This window comes from Neoarius graeffei, chromosome 28 (genome assembly GCF_027579695.1).
Source record: "Neoarius graeffei isolate fNeoGra1 chromosome 28, fNeoGra1.pri, whole genome shotgun sequence".
In the NCBI taxonomy this organism is placed as follows: domain Eukaryota; kingdom Metazoa; phylum Chordata; class Actinopteri; order Siluriformes; family Ariidae; genus Neoarius; species Neoarius graeffei.
The window spans coordinates 29155195-29172187 of NC_083596.1; the positions used below are offsets into that span (position 1 = coordinate 29155195).

At 42.4% G+C, this 16993-nt stretch overlaps 1 protein-coding gene across 1 annotated transcript in view; it reads left to right on the forward strand.

Moving 5' to 3' along the window:
- coro1cb (coronin, actin binding protein, 1Cb) overlaps window positions 1-16993 on the forward strand; it is a 339064-nt gene that overhangs the window by 275889 nt on the left and 46182 nt on the right. Inside the window, exon 11 of the mRNA XM_060912765.1 lies at window positions 3743-3888. Within this exon, the coding sequence (XP_060768748.1) occupies window positions 3743-3888 (146 nt within the window). The remainder of the gene's footprint in view (window positions 1-3742; window positions 3889-16993) is intronic.

A 16993-nucleotide genomic window follows, 5' to 3' on the forward strand; every position in this document is an offset into this window, starting at 1 on the left:
ATTGAACTGCCATTGTGTATGAAATGTGCTATATAAATAAACTTGCCTTGCCTTCACTCTTCTCATTGAATGAAAAATGGAATTTTTTTTACACTTCTGTATTCAGTAATACCCCTCCCACTGCCAACCCTTTATCCCAAAACAATAGGACATACATTTTTTGATGGTCACTTAATTGTCCAAATCAATGGAGCAGATTTCAGTTTGTGCTTGATAAGACTGAACAGAAATCACCTCAAGTGACCAAAACAGTTCGATACAATGGGTAAGGTCATGTTTTTTCACACATTCCAACACAGTTCTAAAACTTATTTTTACAACATCTTCATTTATCTGTTTAAGTACAATCATGACATATGTACTATATAGATATTCTTGTAGCTGAACTTGTGCTGAATACAAAAAAAGTCATATAACTTTGAAAATACTGCTTAGATTTGTTGAAATTGACAAACTCAGAGTATGCCAAAATCATTAGAGTGCCAGAAAATACCCATTGAAAATACCCATTGAAAACCGCTGGGTGCACAAAATGGCCCATATGGCATTAGACAGTATTCAAAGTGACCCGCGGTACTGCTGAATGCTGTCTTCTACTCGACTCCCTCTCGAATCCATACCAGGTTGTAGGCACATTTAAGGTTGAGCTTCGTGAAGATCCATGTGCAGCGCAACTGTTCCAGGGCAGAATGGACAAGGAGTAGAGGATAAGGATATTTGACTGACTTGGTCCAAACCAATCAATGGCCTGACACCCCTTCCCTTCTTTTCCACAAAAAAGAATCCAGTTGATGCAGGTGATGTAGAAGGATGAATGCATCCTTGCTGCAGAAGTTTACATACAGTGACATGAATGTCATCTTGGAGATGAATGTCATGGCAATATTTGGGCTTTCAGTGATTTCTCTGAACTGTTCTTTTTCTGTGGCAGAATGATTGTACAGCATACATCTTTAAAAAACAACAGAATTTGGTGCACAGATTTTCTGTGGGTTTTCTGAAATCAAAACATGGTCAAAAGTATACATACAGGGTCAAAAATTTACATACAGCACACCTAATATTTGGATAAAATGTCTCTTTGCAAGATTCACCTTGACCAAACATTTTTTGTTTACCATGAACAAGCTTCTGGCAGAATTCTGGTTTCATAACTCTTCATGATAGAATTGGTAGAGTTCAATCAATTTTTTTTTCTTCTCTTGGCATGGACTCGACTTATGAGCACGGTCCATATGTTTTCAATAGGGTTGAAGTCAGGACTTGTTTTAAGCTTAATGTTAGCCTGCTTTATCCTCCACAGCCAGCTCTGATGCATGTTTGGGTTCATTGTCCTGTTGTGACTTCCAATCATGTTCAAGTTTCCAATGGTTTGAGGTTATGCTGAAGAATTCTGAGGTAGTCCTCCTTCATTAGTCCATCCACTTTGTGCAATGACCCACTGGCTGTAAAACAGCCCCAGAGCATGATGCTGCTACCAACAGCAGCAGCTGGTACAGTGTTCTGTACATGATGGTTATTGTGGCCAAAAAACTCAATCTGTCTCATCTGACCATACAGTTTTCTTCCAGAAGGCTTTTACTTTGTCCATGTGGTCAGCTTCAAACTTTAAGCTTGAAGGTGTCAATTTTGGAGCAGGGGGTTATTTCTTGGATAGCAGCATCTTAGTCCATGGTGATATAAAACTCACTGAACTGTAGACAGTGATCCATCAGCTTCCAGTTCATGGAACAGCTGTGCCATTGTGGTTCCTGAGTTGTTCCTGACTATCTGAGTCAATTTCCTTTCAGCTGAGGATGACAGTTTGGGTTTTCTTGAAGCAAAGTGGCTTGGCAAAGTGACTACACCTCCCAATAACTTACTTACAATTGTTTGAACTGATCTTGGGATCTGCAGTTGTTTGGAAATGGCTCTAAGAGACATTCCGGAGTTGTGTACATCTGCGATCTTCTTTCTCAGATCTGCACTGAGCTCCTTTGACTTTCCCATTTTACTGTGTGTTGGTCAATCCAATGAGTGCTGTCAACAAACCCATTTTACGAAGGCACATTTTATGAAGGTACAGAGAAGCTACCAGCTGTAGTCAATCATAATCACTAACAAGAAGTTAAGAGGCCTTGGCAAGATAAGAGACATTTTGGAAGTCTCAGCACCTCTGAATTAATAATCTAAGTGAGTGTATGTAAATTTTTGACCATGTATGTATACTTTTGACCCTGTGTTGATTTCAGAAAACCCAAAGAAAATTGTGCACCAAATTCTAGTTGTTGTTTTTTAAGATGTATGCTGTACAATCATTCTGCCACAGAAAAAGAACAGCTCAGAAAAATAATCGAAAGCCCAAATATTGCTATGACATTCATATCCAAGCTGACATTCATGTCACTGTATGTAAACTTCTGACCACAACTGTATATATGTAGCTTACCCTCTCCAAATGATGGCTTGAGACATGACTGGTGATTTTAAGATTTATTAAAAACCAAATAAATAAATAAATAAATAAAATCTGGAAGAGCTGGAGCTAAATGTACAAAAAAAAAAAACTTTTTTCTTTCATTCTCATATTGCATTCCATTAGCTTATTTATACACCATTATATCTTGGTAAACTTTAATATGGTAACCATGTAGCATAGTAAACGTTCATTTTGAAGCCAGTAGCCTGTCACAAAATTAACTTCATAACAAAAACTTCACATATTACATTCTCAAAAATACATACATTGTGCCTTTTCAGGAGGGAGCTAAACTGATAAGTGAAAAACTCTTGTTTGGATGCTCATCGCCATGCATGCACTCTTCAGTGAAACAGTAGTATCTCTGATTTAAATAGGAGTCCTTCCTTTAGCATAGAATGGAAACATTTTAGGCACCATATATCGACCAAAAATGTGCTTACATGAATGCCAACCTGCGCTGGCTACCTATCGCAGCTCGCATCAAATTTAAAACATTGGTGCTAGCTTACCAGGCTCTCAAGGAGTTAGGGCCAGCATAACTCCAGAGTCTGATCCACCCCTACACACTAGCCAGACCCTTGCACTCCGCTACTGCTGGTCGCCTGGCCCCTCCTCCTCCTCACCACTCATGCCCAGCCTGCTGAAGACTACTGTCTGTCCTGGTTCCTTGTTGGTGGAATGACCTTCCCATTAAGGTCAGAACTACCGACTTCCTGACCACTTTCAAGTGCAGACTGAAGACTCGCCTCTTCAGGCTGCATCTTTCCCCTTCTTCCCTGCCCATTGTGTAACTGTCTTTCGGTCTAGACTAACGCAGGCTAGTGTCTAGCCTGGGGTTAGCTGTTTTGAGTTCTGTATTTAGTTATATTTTATGTTAAGTATTATATTATAGTAAATATATTATATTAAGGTTTGTTTCTTTGGCTGCTTGAGTATTGGTACTTCAACAGCATATTACACTAGGTATTGCTGTCACTTGTTCATTTTCACTAGAACTTTCTTGTCTAGAAAGCATTTTATGTATCTGACTTGCACTCATTGTATATTGCTCTATATAAGAGCATCTGTTAAATTCCATGTAATGTAATTAAAAAATTCAAGTACATCAAGTTTTTTTTCCCTTTTGGGTTATTTACAACATACATTAGTCTTGTAGCTCCAGTAAAAAAAAAAAAAGAAGCAAACTTCAGAGACCAATGTCATAAAGAGAGACATTCAAAAAGGTAACATTGTCTTTTTTTTGTTAAACTATGCTGCCAAACTCTATTTTTCTTCACACAGGGGGACAGCAGCATCCACTACTTTGAGATCACAGATGAAGCACCGTACGTTCATTACCTTAATACCTTCTCCAGCAAAGAACCACAGAGGGGCATGGGCTACATGCCCAAAAGGGGCCTAGATGTTAATAAGTGTGAGATTGCCAGGTACAAAACCCTATTTTGTTACAAGAGATGTTGGCCTGCAGAACTGAATTTAATTATCAATCCTGTCTGCTTGAGTAATTCTGTTGGATTGACTAGTAATTATAGGCACTTATAGGATTATCTTTCACTTATTCAAAGCTGAGTGTCTCCATTAAAGAGAAACATCCCTCCTCTGTTATCAGTGAAAGTTTTTGGGCTTCAGTAGTCTGACCTTGTTTTCTCATGGTAGTCATTATTAGAAACTAAATCTGACACCAGTGTACAAAGCAATGTTTCACATTAGTGTGATGGTTCAGTGGCGTCATCTGGTTCAAATAGTACCATATTTTCCAAGTATGTCCACAGAATTAGATGCACCAAAACATTCAAAGTTTAGAGTAAAAAACAATATACGCTGAATATACACTAAATACTTGACTTTTGAGGAAGAATAAGGAAGAATATTTTCAGTACACCCTATGATAATTTGTTCAGTACCTCATTAACAAAGACCTGGAAAATGTATGGAATGTTGCTGCACCATATAGCATCATATTGTATTCATAGTGACCTGATGCAGTAATGATGGTGGTCTTCTACTCACCCCTTCTTGGATTCTGATGAGATTATAAGCACTGCTTCAGTTTAGTGAAAATAATCAGTCCACATTCTCAGGTCTCATTCATTTTTCCACATGAAAGACCCAGAAGCTGCAAGTGAGGCAGAAGGGAAAATGTACCCCAATTCTCCTCCATGGTTTGGTTTTTACTGAATGACAGAGGGTGTTGACAACAAAGCAGGGAGTGCAAAAGGTGAAAGTTCAGAATCATTCACCAAATAGACAGGGATTTGACTTTGAAATACAGTGCAGTGAAACATGAAAATATCAAGATAAGACACAGAAGGTCACTCTAGGATTAAATAAAAGTGAGAGAAAAAGGAGAAACATAAATAAAATAGAATAAAAATAACCATAAATGAGAATCAAAATACAAGTTAATTGTATTATAGCATAATACATTTGTACAGGTTAAATAATATTGGGTGCTACATATTGCAGAGTCCTGGCAGGATGGGTGAGACCATAGTCGGGGGTTGCACCATCCCATACTGTGTGTGTGTGTGTGTGTGTGTGTGTGTGTGTGTGTGTGTGTGTGCGTGTGCACACGCATGCATGCATGTTTTTTTTTTTTTTGGGGGGGGGCATTGGCAGCAAAACCTGGTGGGCAGCAGAGGGGTGAGCTAGGATGAATTGTTGAGGAGAGTGATGGCCTTAGGGAAAAAATATTCAGGTGTCTGGTGGTCTGGGACATAATTGAGCAGAACCTGTGGCCTGATGGGAGTTTTCTGATGAGGCAGTTAACTGGGTGTGATGGGTCGATCACAATCCTGCTAGCCCACTTCCAGGTTCTGGCAGAACGTTCACAGGCACCTGTTCCTTGCCTGTCAGCCAGCTAAATATTTACACAATGCATTCCAGTCTGTGTTTGGTGTGGGCAGTGGATGCAGGGTATCAGAGAGTGAAAAGGACAGAGTCACTCTTTGTGGTGGCTCTCTAGAACTGGGTGTGGACTTTCAAGGAGATGTTCATCTTCTGTAGCAGTCTGAGGAAGAACACCCTTTAGTGGGCTCACTTGATAACCTGAGATGAATGTCTCCCATTTCAATAGCACAATCCCATGGATGATAAAGGGGTAATTCTCAGGCTTTTCCTTTTAATAAAAACTTCAGTTAAAGCCAGATAAATTTCAGGAATATTCATCTAATTCTTAACATTCAAGTTCATTCTTAATGTCTGTGGTACTACAATGACATGAGAGTCAAGATGCATGACACTAAGTATTCCAGGATATTTATTCATGTTTAGAACATTGTAGGATTAGGAGTTGCAAGCCAGGGATAAATGAGCACAGTGGAACTATGAGAAGATCTTGCTATCATGAATGGGAGTGTTTTATTATGGCACAAGTCTGTGTTAGAAATAGTGATGATATGGCTCTTACCACTCCCCAACAGACTCCATCTAGGACATGGATGAGTACAGGGGAAAAGATAAATTTCTAGGGGTTTTGCGATTTTCTCATCAAGAAAGTTCCCTGCTGCTCCTGAATCAGTGAGGACTTGAAAATATTTTTATTGTGAGCAACATTCAATATACTAATGCATCTCAAACAATTAGAATATCATAAAAAAGTTTAATATTTTCCATCAGCTATTTAAGAAAGTGAAAAATTAATATATTCTCAAATCTACATGTAAACTAAAATGTTTCAAGCATTTTTCTCTTTTAATTTTGATAATTATGGCCTACAGTGCAAACAATTAAAACATTTTCAAAATATTAGAGTATTTCCTTTTGAGTTTGAGTAAAACAGCATAAATACCATACATCTCTTGGTCTAGTTCAGCACATGCAACCTTAATCATGGGGAAGACTGCTGACTTGACATTTGTTTGGAAGATAATCATTGACACTCTCCACAAGGAGGGTAAGCCACAGAAAGTCATTGCTGAAAAGGCTGGCTGGAAAAGGTGCACAAGCAACAGGGATGACTGCAGCCTTGAGAGGATTGTCAAGAAAAGTCAATTCAAGAACTGGAGAGCTTCACAAGGAGTGGACTGAGGCTGATTTCAGTGCATCAAGAGCCACCATGCACAGACTGTCTCATTTCTAATATCAAGCCACTCCTTAACCAGAGACAATGTCAGAAGTGCCTTGGTCTCTGGTTAAGAAGTGGCTTGATATTAAAAATGTTAGAAGTGCCTTACCTGGGCTAAGGAGAGAAAGAACTGGACTGTTGCTCAAAGTCCTCTATTCAGATGAAAGTATATTTTGCATTTCATTTGGAATTCAAGGTCTGAGAGTCTGGAGGAAGAGTGGAGAGGCACAGAATCCAAGGTGTTTGAAGTCCAGTGTGAACTTTCCACAGTCTGTGATGATTATGGGTTCCATGTCATCTGCTGGTGTTAGTCCACTGTGTTTTATCAAGCCCAAAGTCAACACAGCAGTCTCCGAGGATGTTTTCGAACACTTCATGTTCTATCTGCTGACAAGCTTTATGGAAATGCCAATTTCCAGCAGGACCTAGCACCTGCCTACAGTGCCAAAACTACTACCAAATGGTTTGCCAACCATGATATTATTGTGCTTGATTGGCCATCTGTCAGTAATACCACCAGCAATAAGAGTTTGTGGCAACCTCCAAGCATGGCCACCATGGACTACAACTCCCAAGCACCACAGTGCGCTCCCTCTCCCAAATTTTAATCATTGCTACAACTGTTCCTTGTTTAACCTGTACTACTTAAGGACTTCAGTCACAAACATCCAGTGTGAAGTATCATTCTGTGTACTTGTACCTGATCATACCAAGCCATTTGCTCTTTGAATCTGACTTGAGTGACCGGACCACGTTTTCTGTTTATATCTGGACTCTGAACTTTGTTTATTTCTCAGACATGTTGTTTGTAAATCGGCTGACCTTTCGCTCAACCATGACTCCGCCTTCAGTCTCACATTTGGATTTGGCTGCCAGTATGTGACGCACCCGGCCTCCCCTGCAACTGCTTCTCTTAGTGCCTGCACCCTGACAGGATACTTTGCAGCAGAGGAGGTGAAGCAAACTGCTCTTAATGCACAGGGACGATTGTTGGGAGAACACCAGCAAATATGTTCAGTGAGGTAAACACCTGTATGTCTCAACTAACTGCTGTTGTCTCACAGGCTCTCCTGTTAGTGCCGCCACAATGGTTCCTTGACCAGATAAGTTTTCCGGGGAGGTATCTGAATGCAAGGGTTTCCTCTTACAAAGCTCACTGCACTTCACTGCCCTCACAGGAGCTACTGAAGAACAGAAGTTAGCTCAGTTCATTAATCTACTCACCAGCAGAACTATGAAGTAAGCTAGTGCCATAGGCTTGCCACCATGCTCCCATATCACATTCTACGATCACTTCATTGAGCTGTTCAAATGGGTTTTTGACCATCAACGCAAGGGCATAGAAGTAATAATAAAAATAATAATTTTAAAAAATAATAAAATAATAATAATAATAATAATAATACATTTTATTTATAAGTGCCTTTCATGACACTCAAGGACACTTTACAAGAATGAAACAGAAAAAAATAAACAACAGGAAAACTACACAATATAAAGTAGGAGAGAAATTACTCACAATCTGGCAAGGAAAGAGGAGAGTGGCTGAGTATCAGTGGCGGCTGCTGGTTTTTAAAACAGGGGAAGCCCATTTTACGCATTCATTGTAAAACCTGTAGGCCGGATATCAAAGCATAGAAAGGTGTGCCCCATTAGCATAGTGAACTAGACAACCCTACCTAGTGGCAGAAAGTATTTTTGCTTGTACATTTCATGTTATAGTCTGGCTTGCCAGGCTAGTGCCTCATATCCTTAATCAAAAATATCAAACATCCAAAAATCACTGGCTATTCAACGAAGAGCCTTGAACATCATACCCTGATATGCAACACAGAGTCTTTAACACAACACCCAGCTGTGCAACACATCCTTGAACATCTTCTGCAACACAGTCTGGAAATCTATAACCAGGTAGGCTATGCAACACACAGAACCTTGAATATTATACCCAGGTATAACCTATAACACAGAGCCCACCATTCTCTTAACATTACTGAACAATATACACACTTCAGATTCATGAACATTATATGATGCACACTATTTATACACAAATTCTGCCCTCCACTCCTTTTCCAGAAAATGGTCTGTGACCCTGTCATACTAGCTGGTTGTGCTTTCCAGAGACTTCACCAATTTCTGTTAACAGCTAGCACTGCAGATCCCAATAAGGCTCAAGCTAGCCTACAACCAGATTGAACTACAAATGAAATAAACGAGTGAATTCACGAATGATCAAACTGATAGAATGGATGAAAGTTAACGGAGCACAACGAGTAATATTTACATTTATTTACAGAGTAATGTACAGAGACATCAATGAGAAGAAACGTTTATATGAAAAGAAAGTCGGACAGCACTTTGGCACACGACTACACTTTCTCGACATCCGCTAGGGACTGATCATGCTTCCGTGTTCCTCGCCGACGCCGAAGTACAGAGCCCGCCCTCCTCATGTCTTTCAAACACTACCTCCAATAATCCTTCATCAGCCTGGCTTCTTGTCCCTCCCACTGTCTCGTTTAGTCCTAGAGAAGCCCAGCTTCCCTGGAAGTGACGATTTTGTCGATTTTAACCAATAACAACTAGCCGAAATTGGCTGTTCAGAGCCCTCTCATAGACTGCAATGGATACCCGGCTGCCGGCCATAGAGCCCATTGAAATAAGAAAGGTTACAGCCAGTGTTGCCAGATTGGGCGGTTTTAAGTGGATTTTGGCGGGTTTTGAACATATTTTGGCTGGAAAACGTCAGCAGTATCTGGCAACGCTGGTTACAGCCTGGCAGCAAAGGTGATTCTCATAGCGAACTGCAAGTTCATCAGACATCACTCAAATAAGTTACAGGATAGTTATGAACATAAATACAATCTTGGGCATATATTATGTTATGCAAGTTATTGTTTTAATGAGAATTCAACATCGTAGATGCCGCAGTTTGGGGAGAGAATTTTAGGGGAAGCTCGGCTTCCCTTGTTGTTTCTGAGAAATCGCCCCTGCTGAGTATGCCCTTGAGTTCCGCACACTAGCGGCAGGCAGTGGGTGGAACAAACTGGCACTGAAAGCAACATTCCGCCAAGGGCTAAACCCAAATATTTTAACTGAGCTTGCATGTCGGGATGAACAACTCACATTGGACTCTCATTGATCTGGCCATTAGGTTGGACCATCTTCTCCATAACAGGCCTTCCTTGCAGCACACTCCTGCTTGTCCTCAACCTCCCCAGTCTACCACACCTATGGAAGTTTCCAACACATGCATGCCCTGCTCTGAGAGGGAAAGAAGGCACCAGGAGGGGCTGTGCTTCTACTGTGGTCAACATGATCATCTATTGGCACAATCTCCCATTCGACCACATAACTCCAGAAAACAAGATAATCTCTGTAAAGAACCCAGCTCCATCAACCAGGTGAGTCACAAACCTACTTCTCCACATCAATTAAACTCCACATATTGTTAAACTCCACATATTGTTAAACTTCTCAGACTTGTTCCATGTTCTGTCTGCCCTAATAGACTCCAGGGCAGAGGGCAATTTCATTGACCTTGAGGTTGTTCAGAGGCTCCAGTTGTATACTGAGGAGCTCCAATGACCAGTGAGCCTGAAGGCGATAGATAGCGGACCCACTGGGAGAGGCTTGTCACTACTCGTACTACACCAGGTTGGGGCACTTCACAAAGCACGCATCTCATCGTTTGTCACCCGCACTGCACATCAAGCCATAGTTCTGGGATTCCCTTGGTTACAACTCCACGACCCCCTCATTTCCTGGCAGCACCAAGAAATACTATGATGGTCTCCCTCATGTCTTCAAGACTGCTTGCAACTGCTACAGATCACCTTGGCTTCCACCTCCGTGGAGAGCCCCTCACCTGGGGTTGTCGAACTTGTTCTTGCCTGCTACCACAGGCTTAAGAAGGTATTCAGCAAGGGTAAGGCCAGTGGTTTGCCCCCTCACAGACCTTATGACTGTACCATTGACCACCTCCCTGGCACCACACCTCCACACAGCTGCATATACCCGCTCTCCATCACAGAACAAGCCGCCATGGAGGAATATGTTCAAGAGACACTGCAACAGGGATATATCCATCCATCTATATCCCCCACATCTGCAGGCTTCTTTTTTGTGGAGAAGAAAGGAGGGGGTCCTTGACCCTGTATTGATTACCGAGGACTAAACCAAATTACAGTAACGTACCCCTACCCACTTCCACTAGTATGATCTGCCCTAGAACAATTATGATCTGCTTGCATATTCACCAAATTGGCCCTTAGGAGCGCTTATAACTTAGTGCAATTTCGAGAGGGGGATGAATGGAAAACTGTGTTCAGTACTACTTTGGGCCACTTCAAGTATTGTGTAATGCCATATGGACTTTCTTGCATGTCCAGTGTCTTCCGATGCCTCATCAATGACGTCCTCAGAGACATTTTGGGATGTTATTTAATTACATATATTAGTGACATTCTGATCTACTTCCAAGACAAAGTCATTCACCAAAAACATTTAAAATTGGTACTCACCTGGGTCCTAGAGAGCCGACTTTATGTCAAGGCTGAGAAGTGTGAATTTTACACAACCCAGATTTAACTCCAGGGATACATCAGTGCTGAGGGTGTAAGCATTGACGAGTAAAGTCTCGACTGTGACCACCTGGCCCACACCCACTACTGTCAAGAAACTTCAATGTTTCCTTGGTTTTGCCAATTTCTATCGCCGGTTCATCAGAGGGTTCAATGCCATTGCCGCCTCTCTCACTGCTTTGCTGAAGAAGGGTCCCAAGCATCTCCAGTGGAACCAGGCCACAGAGAATGCTTTTAATCAGCTCAAGTCAGCTTTCACTACAGCACCAATTCTCAAAAATCCAGATCCTTTGAAACCCTTCACCGTAGAGTTTCACTTCTGAAACTGGAGTGGGAGGAGTGTTGTCTCAGCGCTTCAGGGAAAACCCAAACTACACCCTTTTCTCTAAGAAACTCTCCTCAGCTGAACAGAATTATGACATAGGGAACCAGGAACTTCTCGCAATAAAGCAACCCTAGAAGAATGGAGACATTGGCTCGAGGGGACCACACATCCATTCATTATCCTCACCAACCACAAGAACCTTGAATATCTTAAGACAGCTAAATGGTTGAATCCATGTCAGGCATGATGGGCACTCTTCTTTACATGCTTCCAATTCACTATCTCCTACTGTCCCAGCTCCAGAAACACTAAAGCCAATGCATTATTCAGAATTCACACATCCACAGCCCTCAACCAAGAATCCACTCCTATCCTGCTGCCCAAGTGCTTCATTAATGCCATCACATGGGAAATTGACAAGGAAATAGCTCAGCCATACGACCTTCCTGAAGCATGTACTCCTGGTCTCATGTTCATCCCACCATAGTTCTGAGGCTAACTCATTACCTGGGCTCATTCATCTCCTGTCATTGGACACCCCATTAGTCAATGGACCTATCAGCTCATCCGAACTAAGTATTGGTGGGACAACATGATGTCCGAAATCAACAAGTTCATCTCCTCCTGTTCCACTTGTGCCCAAGCCAAGGTACCCCAGGCTCCACCCATGGGTAAACTCTTACCGCTGCCTACACCCCAAAGACCCTAGTCCCAGCTGGCTATAGATTTTATCACAGATCTACACAAGTCTCAGAATAACACTGTTATCATGGTGGTCATTGACCAGTTCTCCAAGGTGTTGAGGCTGGCATGCCTCAACAACCATGCCTGGCATGCCCACTGCCTTCAAAACAACCAGACGCCTCTTCTCACATGTTTTCAGGTGTTATGGGATCCCCAAGGATATTGTAAGTGATTGGGGCTGCCAGTTCACTTCCAGGGTGTGGGCAAAGTTCATGGACAAACTAGGGGTGTCAGTGAGTCTAACATTGGGACACCATCCACAATCTAATAGCCAAGTGGAATGTGCCAATCAAGATACTGGGTGTTTCCTGAGGGTGTTCTGTATGGAAAATCGCAAGGACTGGTCTCAATTCCTCCCCTGGGTCGAATACGCCCAAAATTCCTTTAAGTACTCAGCCACCCAGCTCACACCATTCCAGTGCATCCTTGGGTATCAACCACCATTATTCCCATGGGATGACTCACCATCACATATCCTGGCAATGAACTCATGGTTTCAAAGGAGTGAGTAAGTGTCCAGCAGCAGCTAGAGCAAGTGGCCAGTAGGTATAAACTCTATGCTAACAAGCACAGAGGGGAAAAACCCGTGTACTCACTGGGAGACAGAGTGTGGGTGTCCACCAAGGACCTACAAGATTCCAGTGCATGCTGTAAGCTCCACAGAAGGTACATAGGTCCTTTCAAAATCCTCTGCAGAATCAACGAGGTATCTTACAGAGTACAACTACACTCCCACAACATTGCCATTGGTCACCAACATTCCACGTCATGCCTCAAACCTGCCATTCAAGGACCCTAGCCACCAATACACCAGCCACTGAACCTCCCTTAACCCTAGAATTAGAAGGACAACCAATCTACCAGGTACACAAGATCCTCAATTCCCATTCTAGACTGGGCAACTTGGAATATTGAGTGGACTGGAAGGGGTACGATCCAGAGGAATGCAGCTGGGTGCCTGCCAAAGACATCCTAAATCTACTTCTCATCCAAGAAGTCAATGCCAGATAGCCTGAGAAACCGGCATCCAGGAAAAGAGGTCATCCCAGAAAGGAAAGTGCTCCCAGAGTGAGCACCTCAAGGAGGGGACTGCACCAGCCTCCAAATGTCCACCATGGACTACAGCTCGCAAGCACCCTCTCCCGAATTCTAATTGTTGCTACAGCTGTTCCTCATTTAACCGGTCCTACTTAAGGACCTCAGTCACAAATATCCAGTGCGAAGTATTGTTCTGTGTACTTGTACCTTATTATACCAAGCCATTTGCCCCTCAAATCTGACTTGAATGACCTGACCACATTTTCTGTTTATATCCGGACTCTGAACTTTGTTTACTCCTCTGACACATTGTTTAAATTGGTTGACCCTTCGCTTGATCCTGACTCTGCCTTCAGTCTCATGTTTTGGATTTGGCTGCCAGTTTGTGATGCACCCGGCCTCCCCTGCAACTGCTTCTGTAAGTGCCGGCACCCTGACATCAGCCAACTCACCTGACCTGAACTATTGTCAAGAGGAAGATGAGAAAACACCTGACCCAAAAATACAGATGGGTTGAAGGTCACTATCAAAGCAACCTGGGCTTCAATAACACCTCAGCAGTGCCACAGGCTGATCCCCCTCCATGTCATGTCACATTGATGCAGTAATTAGTGGTAAAGGAGCCCCAACCAAGTATGGAAATGAGCATACTTTTCAGAAGTTGGACATTTCTGTATTGTAAATCCTTTTTTGATTGATCTTAGGAAATATTCTAATAATTTGAAATACTGGATTTCTTATTTTCATGAGCTATAAGCCATAATCTTCAAAATTAAAACAAAAAAGGCTTGAAATATTTCACTGTGTGTCATGAATATAGAATATGTAAAAGTTTACCTTTTTCAATTAATTTACAAAAAGAAATTCACAATATGCAAATTGTTTGAGATGCACTAGTATATGGGTAATAAATGTTTGAAACAGAAAATATTTTTAAAGTGGCCCAGTTCCATCGAATTTCCACTGCCAAGAACATTGTACCAAAAATTATTTTCATTTACCTGGAAAGCCATTGTATTTTTAAGGATGTGTTGCATGATGTCTGAGCAGACACAATTCCAGAATATCACTCTGTATTCAGTCTGTGGACAATGGATTAATTCCGCCATAGTAGATGCAATGCGGTCGATCTGTTGGGCAAGTGCTCCCAGTAATTGCCCCTTGGAAAGCTATTGTAGTTCAAAGCTCTCAACCTTTCACTTGATTCAAGGGAAAAGGAGAGGATTCAAACACAATGTGAGAATCCATGAGCAGAGGTCCATAATCCAGATATCAAAGTCAAAAGACCAAAGTCCAAATGCCAATAAATACAGTAATCAAAGCCAAGGGGAGTCCCAAGTAACAGAATATCAAGAACAATGTAAGGATCATGTAGAAAAAGATTAAGGATTTGATTCTCCTACATGTATAAGTCAAAAAAGCATGCAGCTATGCAGTTTTCAGTTTATGTGGATTCTCCCTTTGTCTTTAACTTGTGTGCCATGAAGGCAGTTACATACTTCAGGCAGAGCAAAACCAAAATCTGGGCATGTCTTATGGAAATGACATTTACATGCATTCTGCCCTTGACTTATGTGCATTAATGTGCTCCTGAGGGCTGTTGTAAATCATGCACCACTACATAATGAAACACCATATTGCCTCTTAAGTTGGTGGTAGGCTAGTTTTAACATTTATTATACATGTACAAATAAAGGTTCAAAATTCTTAAATGTGTGTCATTTGTTTTAAACCATTTGTTTCTTTAACATTGTAATATAAGGTTACAAAAGAAAAAAATGATTTTACATTACATGACATTGTGTACAAGCCTGGTAAATAATTACTTAAATGAGAATAAAACAAATATCAATTAAGAGGAGTATAAATAGGACTGAACTTCTGGTATGCCTAACAATTCTAAACCAAAATGTCTGCATTACATTTGCTTATGCTCCTGAGAGAGTGGGAAAGATGGAGAAGAGTTTGCAAAGCACAAAAGAAGATGGCTACGAGTATTCTGACCTCATCTAGATATACTGGGGCTCACTGACACACAGTGCATCCAGTGATTTCATCTCAACCATGAAGTCATCATCCACCTGTGCAGACTCCTGGATGAACAGCTTTCCAGCCACGGTAATCACACATTCTACCTTCTACGCCATCATTACCTTTAATTTCCATTCATAAATGTAAGTCATTTATACTTGAACTTGAGCTCAACATCAACCAACAACAGTGTGTTACCTATTTATTAATCAATGTAGCTAATAGAGAGTACTTTGGAAGAGTCATGATAAATGATTAGTAATGCATTTTTAATAATAGGCTCAAGCATGGACATTGGAACCTGCATTTTGTTGCACATTTTCCTGAACAAAATTGCAACAAAATGCAAAATTCATTCATACAAATGTGTTTTCTAAGAAAGATTCTCCACGTCAAATATGTCTTTATACACGGGCCCAGCAAATGTGACATTGTTTGGTATATTTGCTTTATTTTTAGGCTGAGGCCATACAAACTTATGAGGTGATTCATAATATAGCTAAGCTCTCTGTAGCGAGACCTTGGAGCACAGAAGCACGGCAGGCGGTTATTTGCGTTCTGAATTTCTTTATTGCTGCTTTTCAGCACACAGCTCAAACTCTCTCTCACACACTCTCTCTCACACACACACACACACACACACACACACACACACACACAGGCTGTTATCGAGCCCTCGGCCCCGACCTCCCCTTCTCACTTTCCTTTTACAGGGTGTGGTCATTGGAGGAGACACACAAACACACGTTAATTGACAACAGGTGTAGTGACATGACCACTCACCTTCCCTGACCCCGCCCTCCATTCACAGAATGACACTCGGCCATGCCCACGCTGCCACGTACCCCCACCACCCAACTCAGGCCGGGGAGCCGTCCAGCCTGAAGCTCACACCACCCACCCACCCTTGACGGAACAGGAAGTTCGCCGCCACCATCTGCACCCCCGGCCTGTGGACCACCTCGAATTTAAATGGCTGAAGGGCAAGATACCAACAGGTGATCTGCGCATTGGCATCCTTCATGTGGTGGAGCCAGTGGAGGGGTGCGTGGTCCAAACAGAGGGTGAAAGGGCATCCCAGTAGGTAGTAGCGGAGGGCGAGGACCGCCCACTTGATGGCCAGGCACTCTATCGTGCTGTACCTGCCTTCTTGCATTGACAGCTTTTGGCTAAGGACACCCCTCCCCCTCCACCTTCTGGGACAGAACGGCCCCCAGCCCTCTGTCCGATGTGTCTGTCTGTAAAATAAAGGGGAGAGAAAAGTCAGGGGAGTGTAACAGTGGCCCCCACACAGTGCAGCCTTTACCCTAGAGAAAGCCTGTTGGCATTACTCCGTCCACTGGAGCGGATCTGGTGCTCCCTTTTTATTGAGATCAGTCAGCGGGCTGGTGACATCCGAATAATTAGGTATGAACCTACAATAGTAGCCAGCCAGCCCCAGGAACTGTCTCACCCCCTTTTTGGTCTTGGGCCTCAGGCAGGCCGTAATCGTTGCCGTCTTATTAATTTGGGGACGCACCTGCCCATGGCCTAAGTGGAAACCCAGATACCGTACTTCCACCCACCAAATTACACACTTCTTTGGGTTAGCTGTGAGACCCGCCCACCTCAGCAACTTTAGGACGGCCCTAAGGTGTTCGAGGTGCTGCGGCCAGTCATTGCTGTATATGATAATATCATCGAGGTACGCGGCTGCGTAGGTGGTGTGGGGGCAGAGGATCCTGTCCATAAGCTGCTGGAAC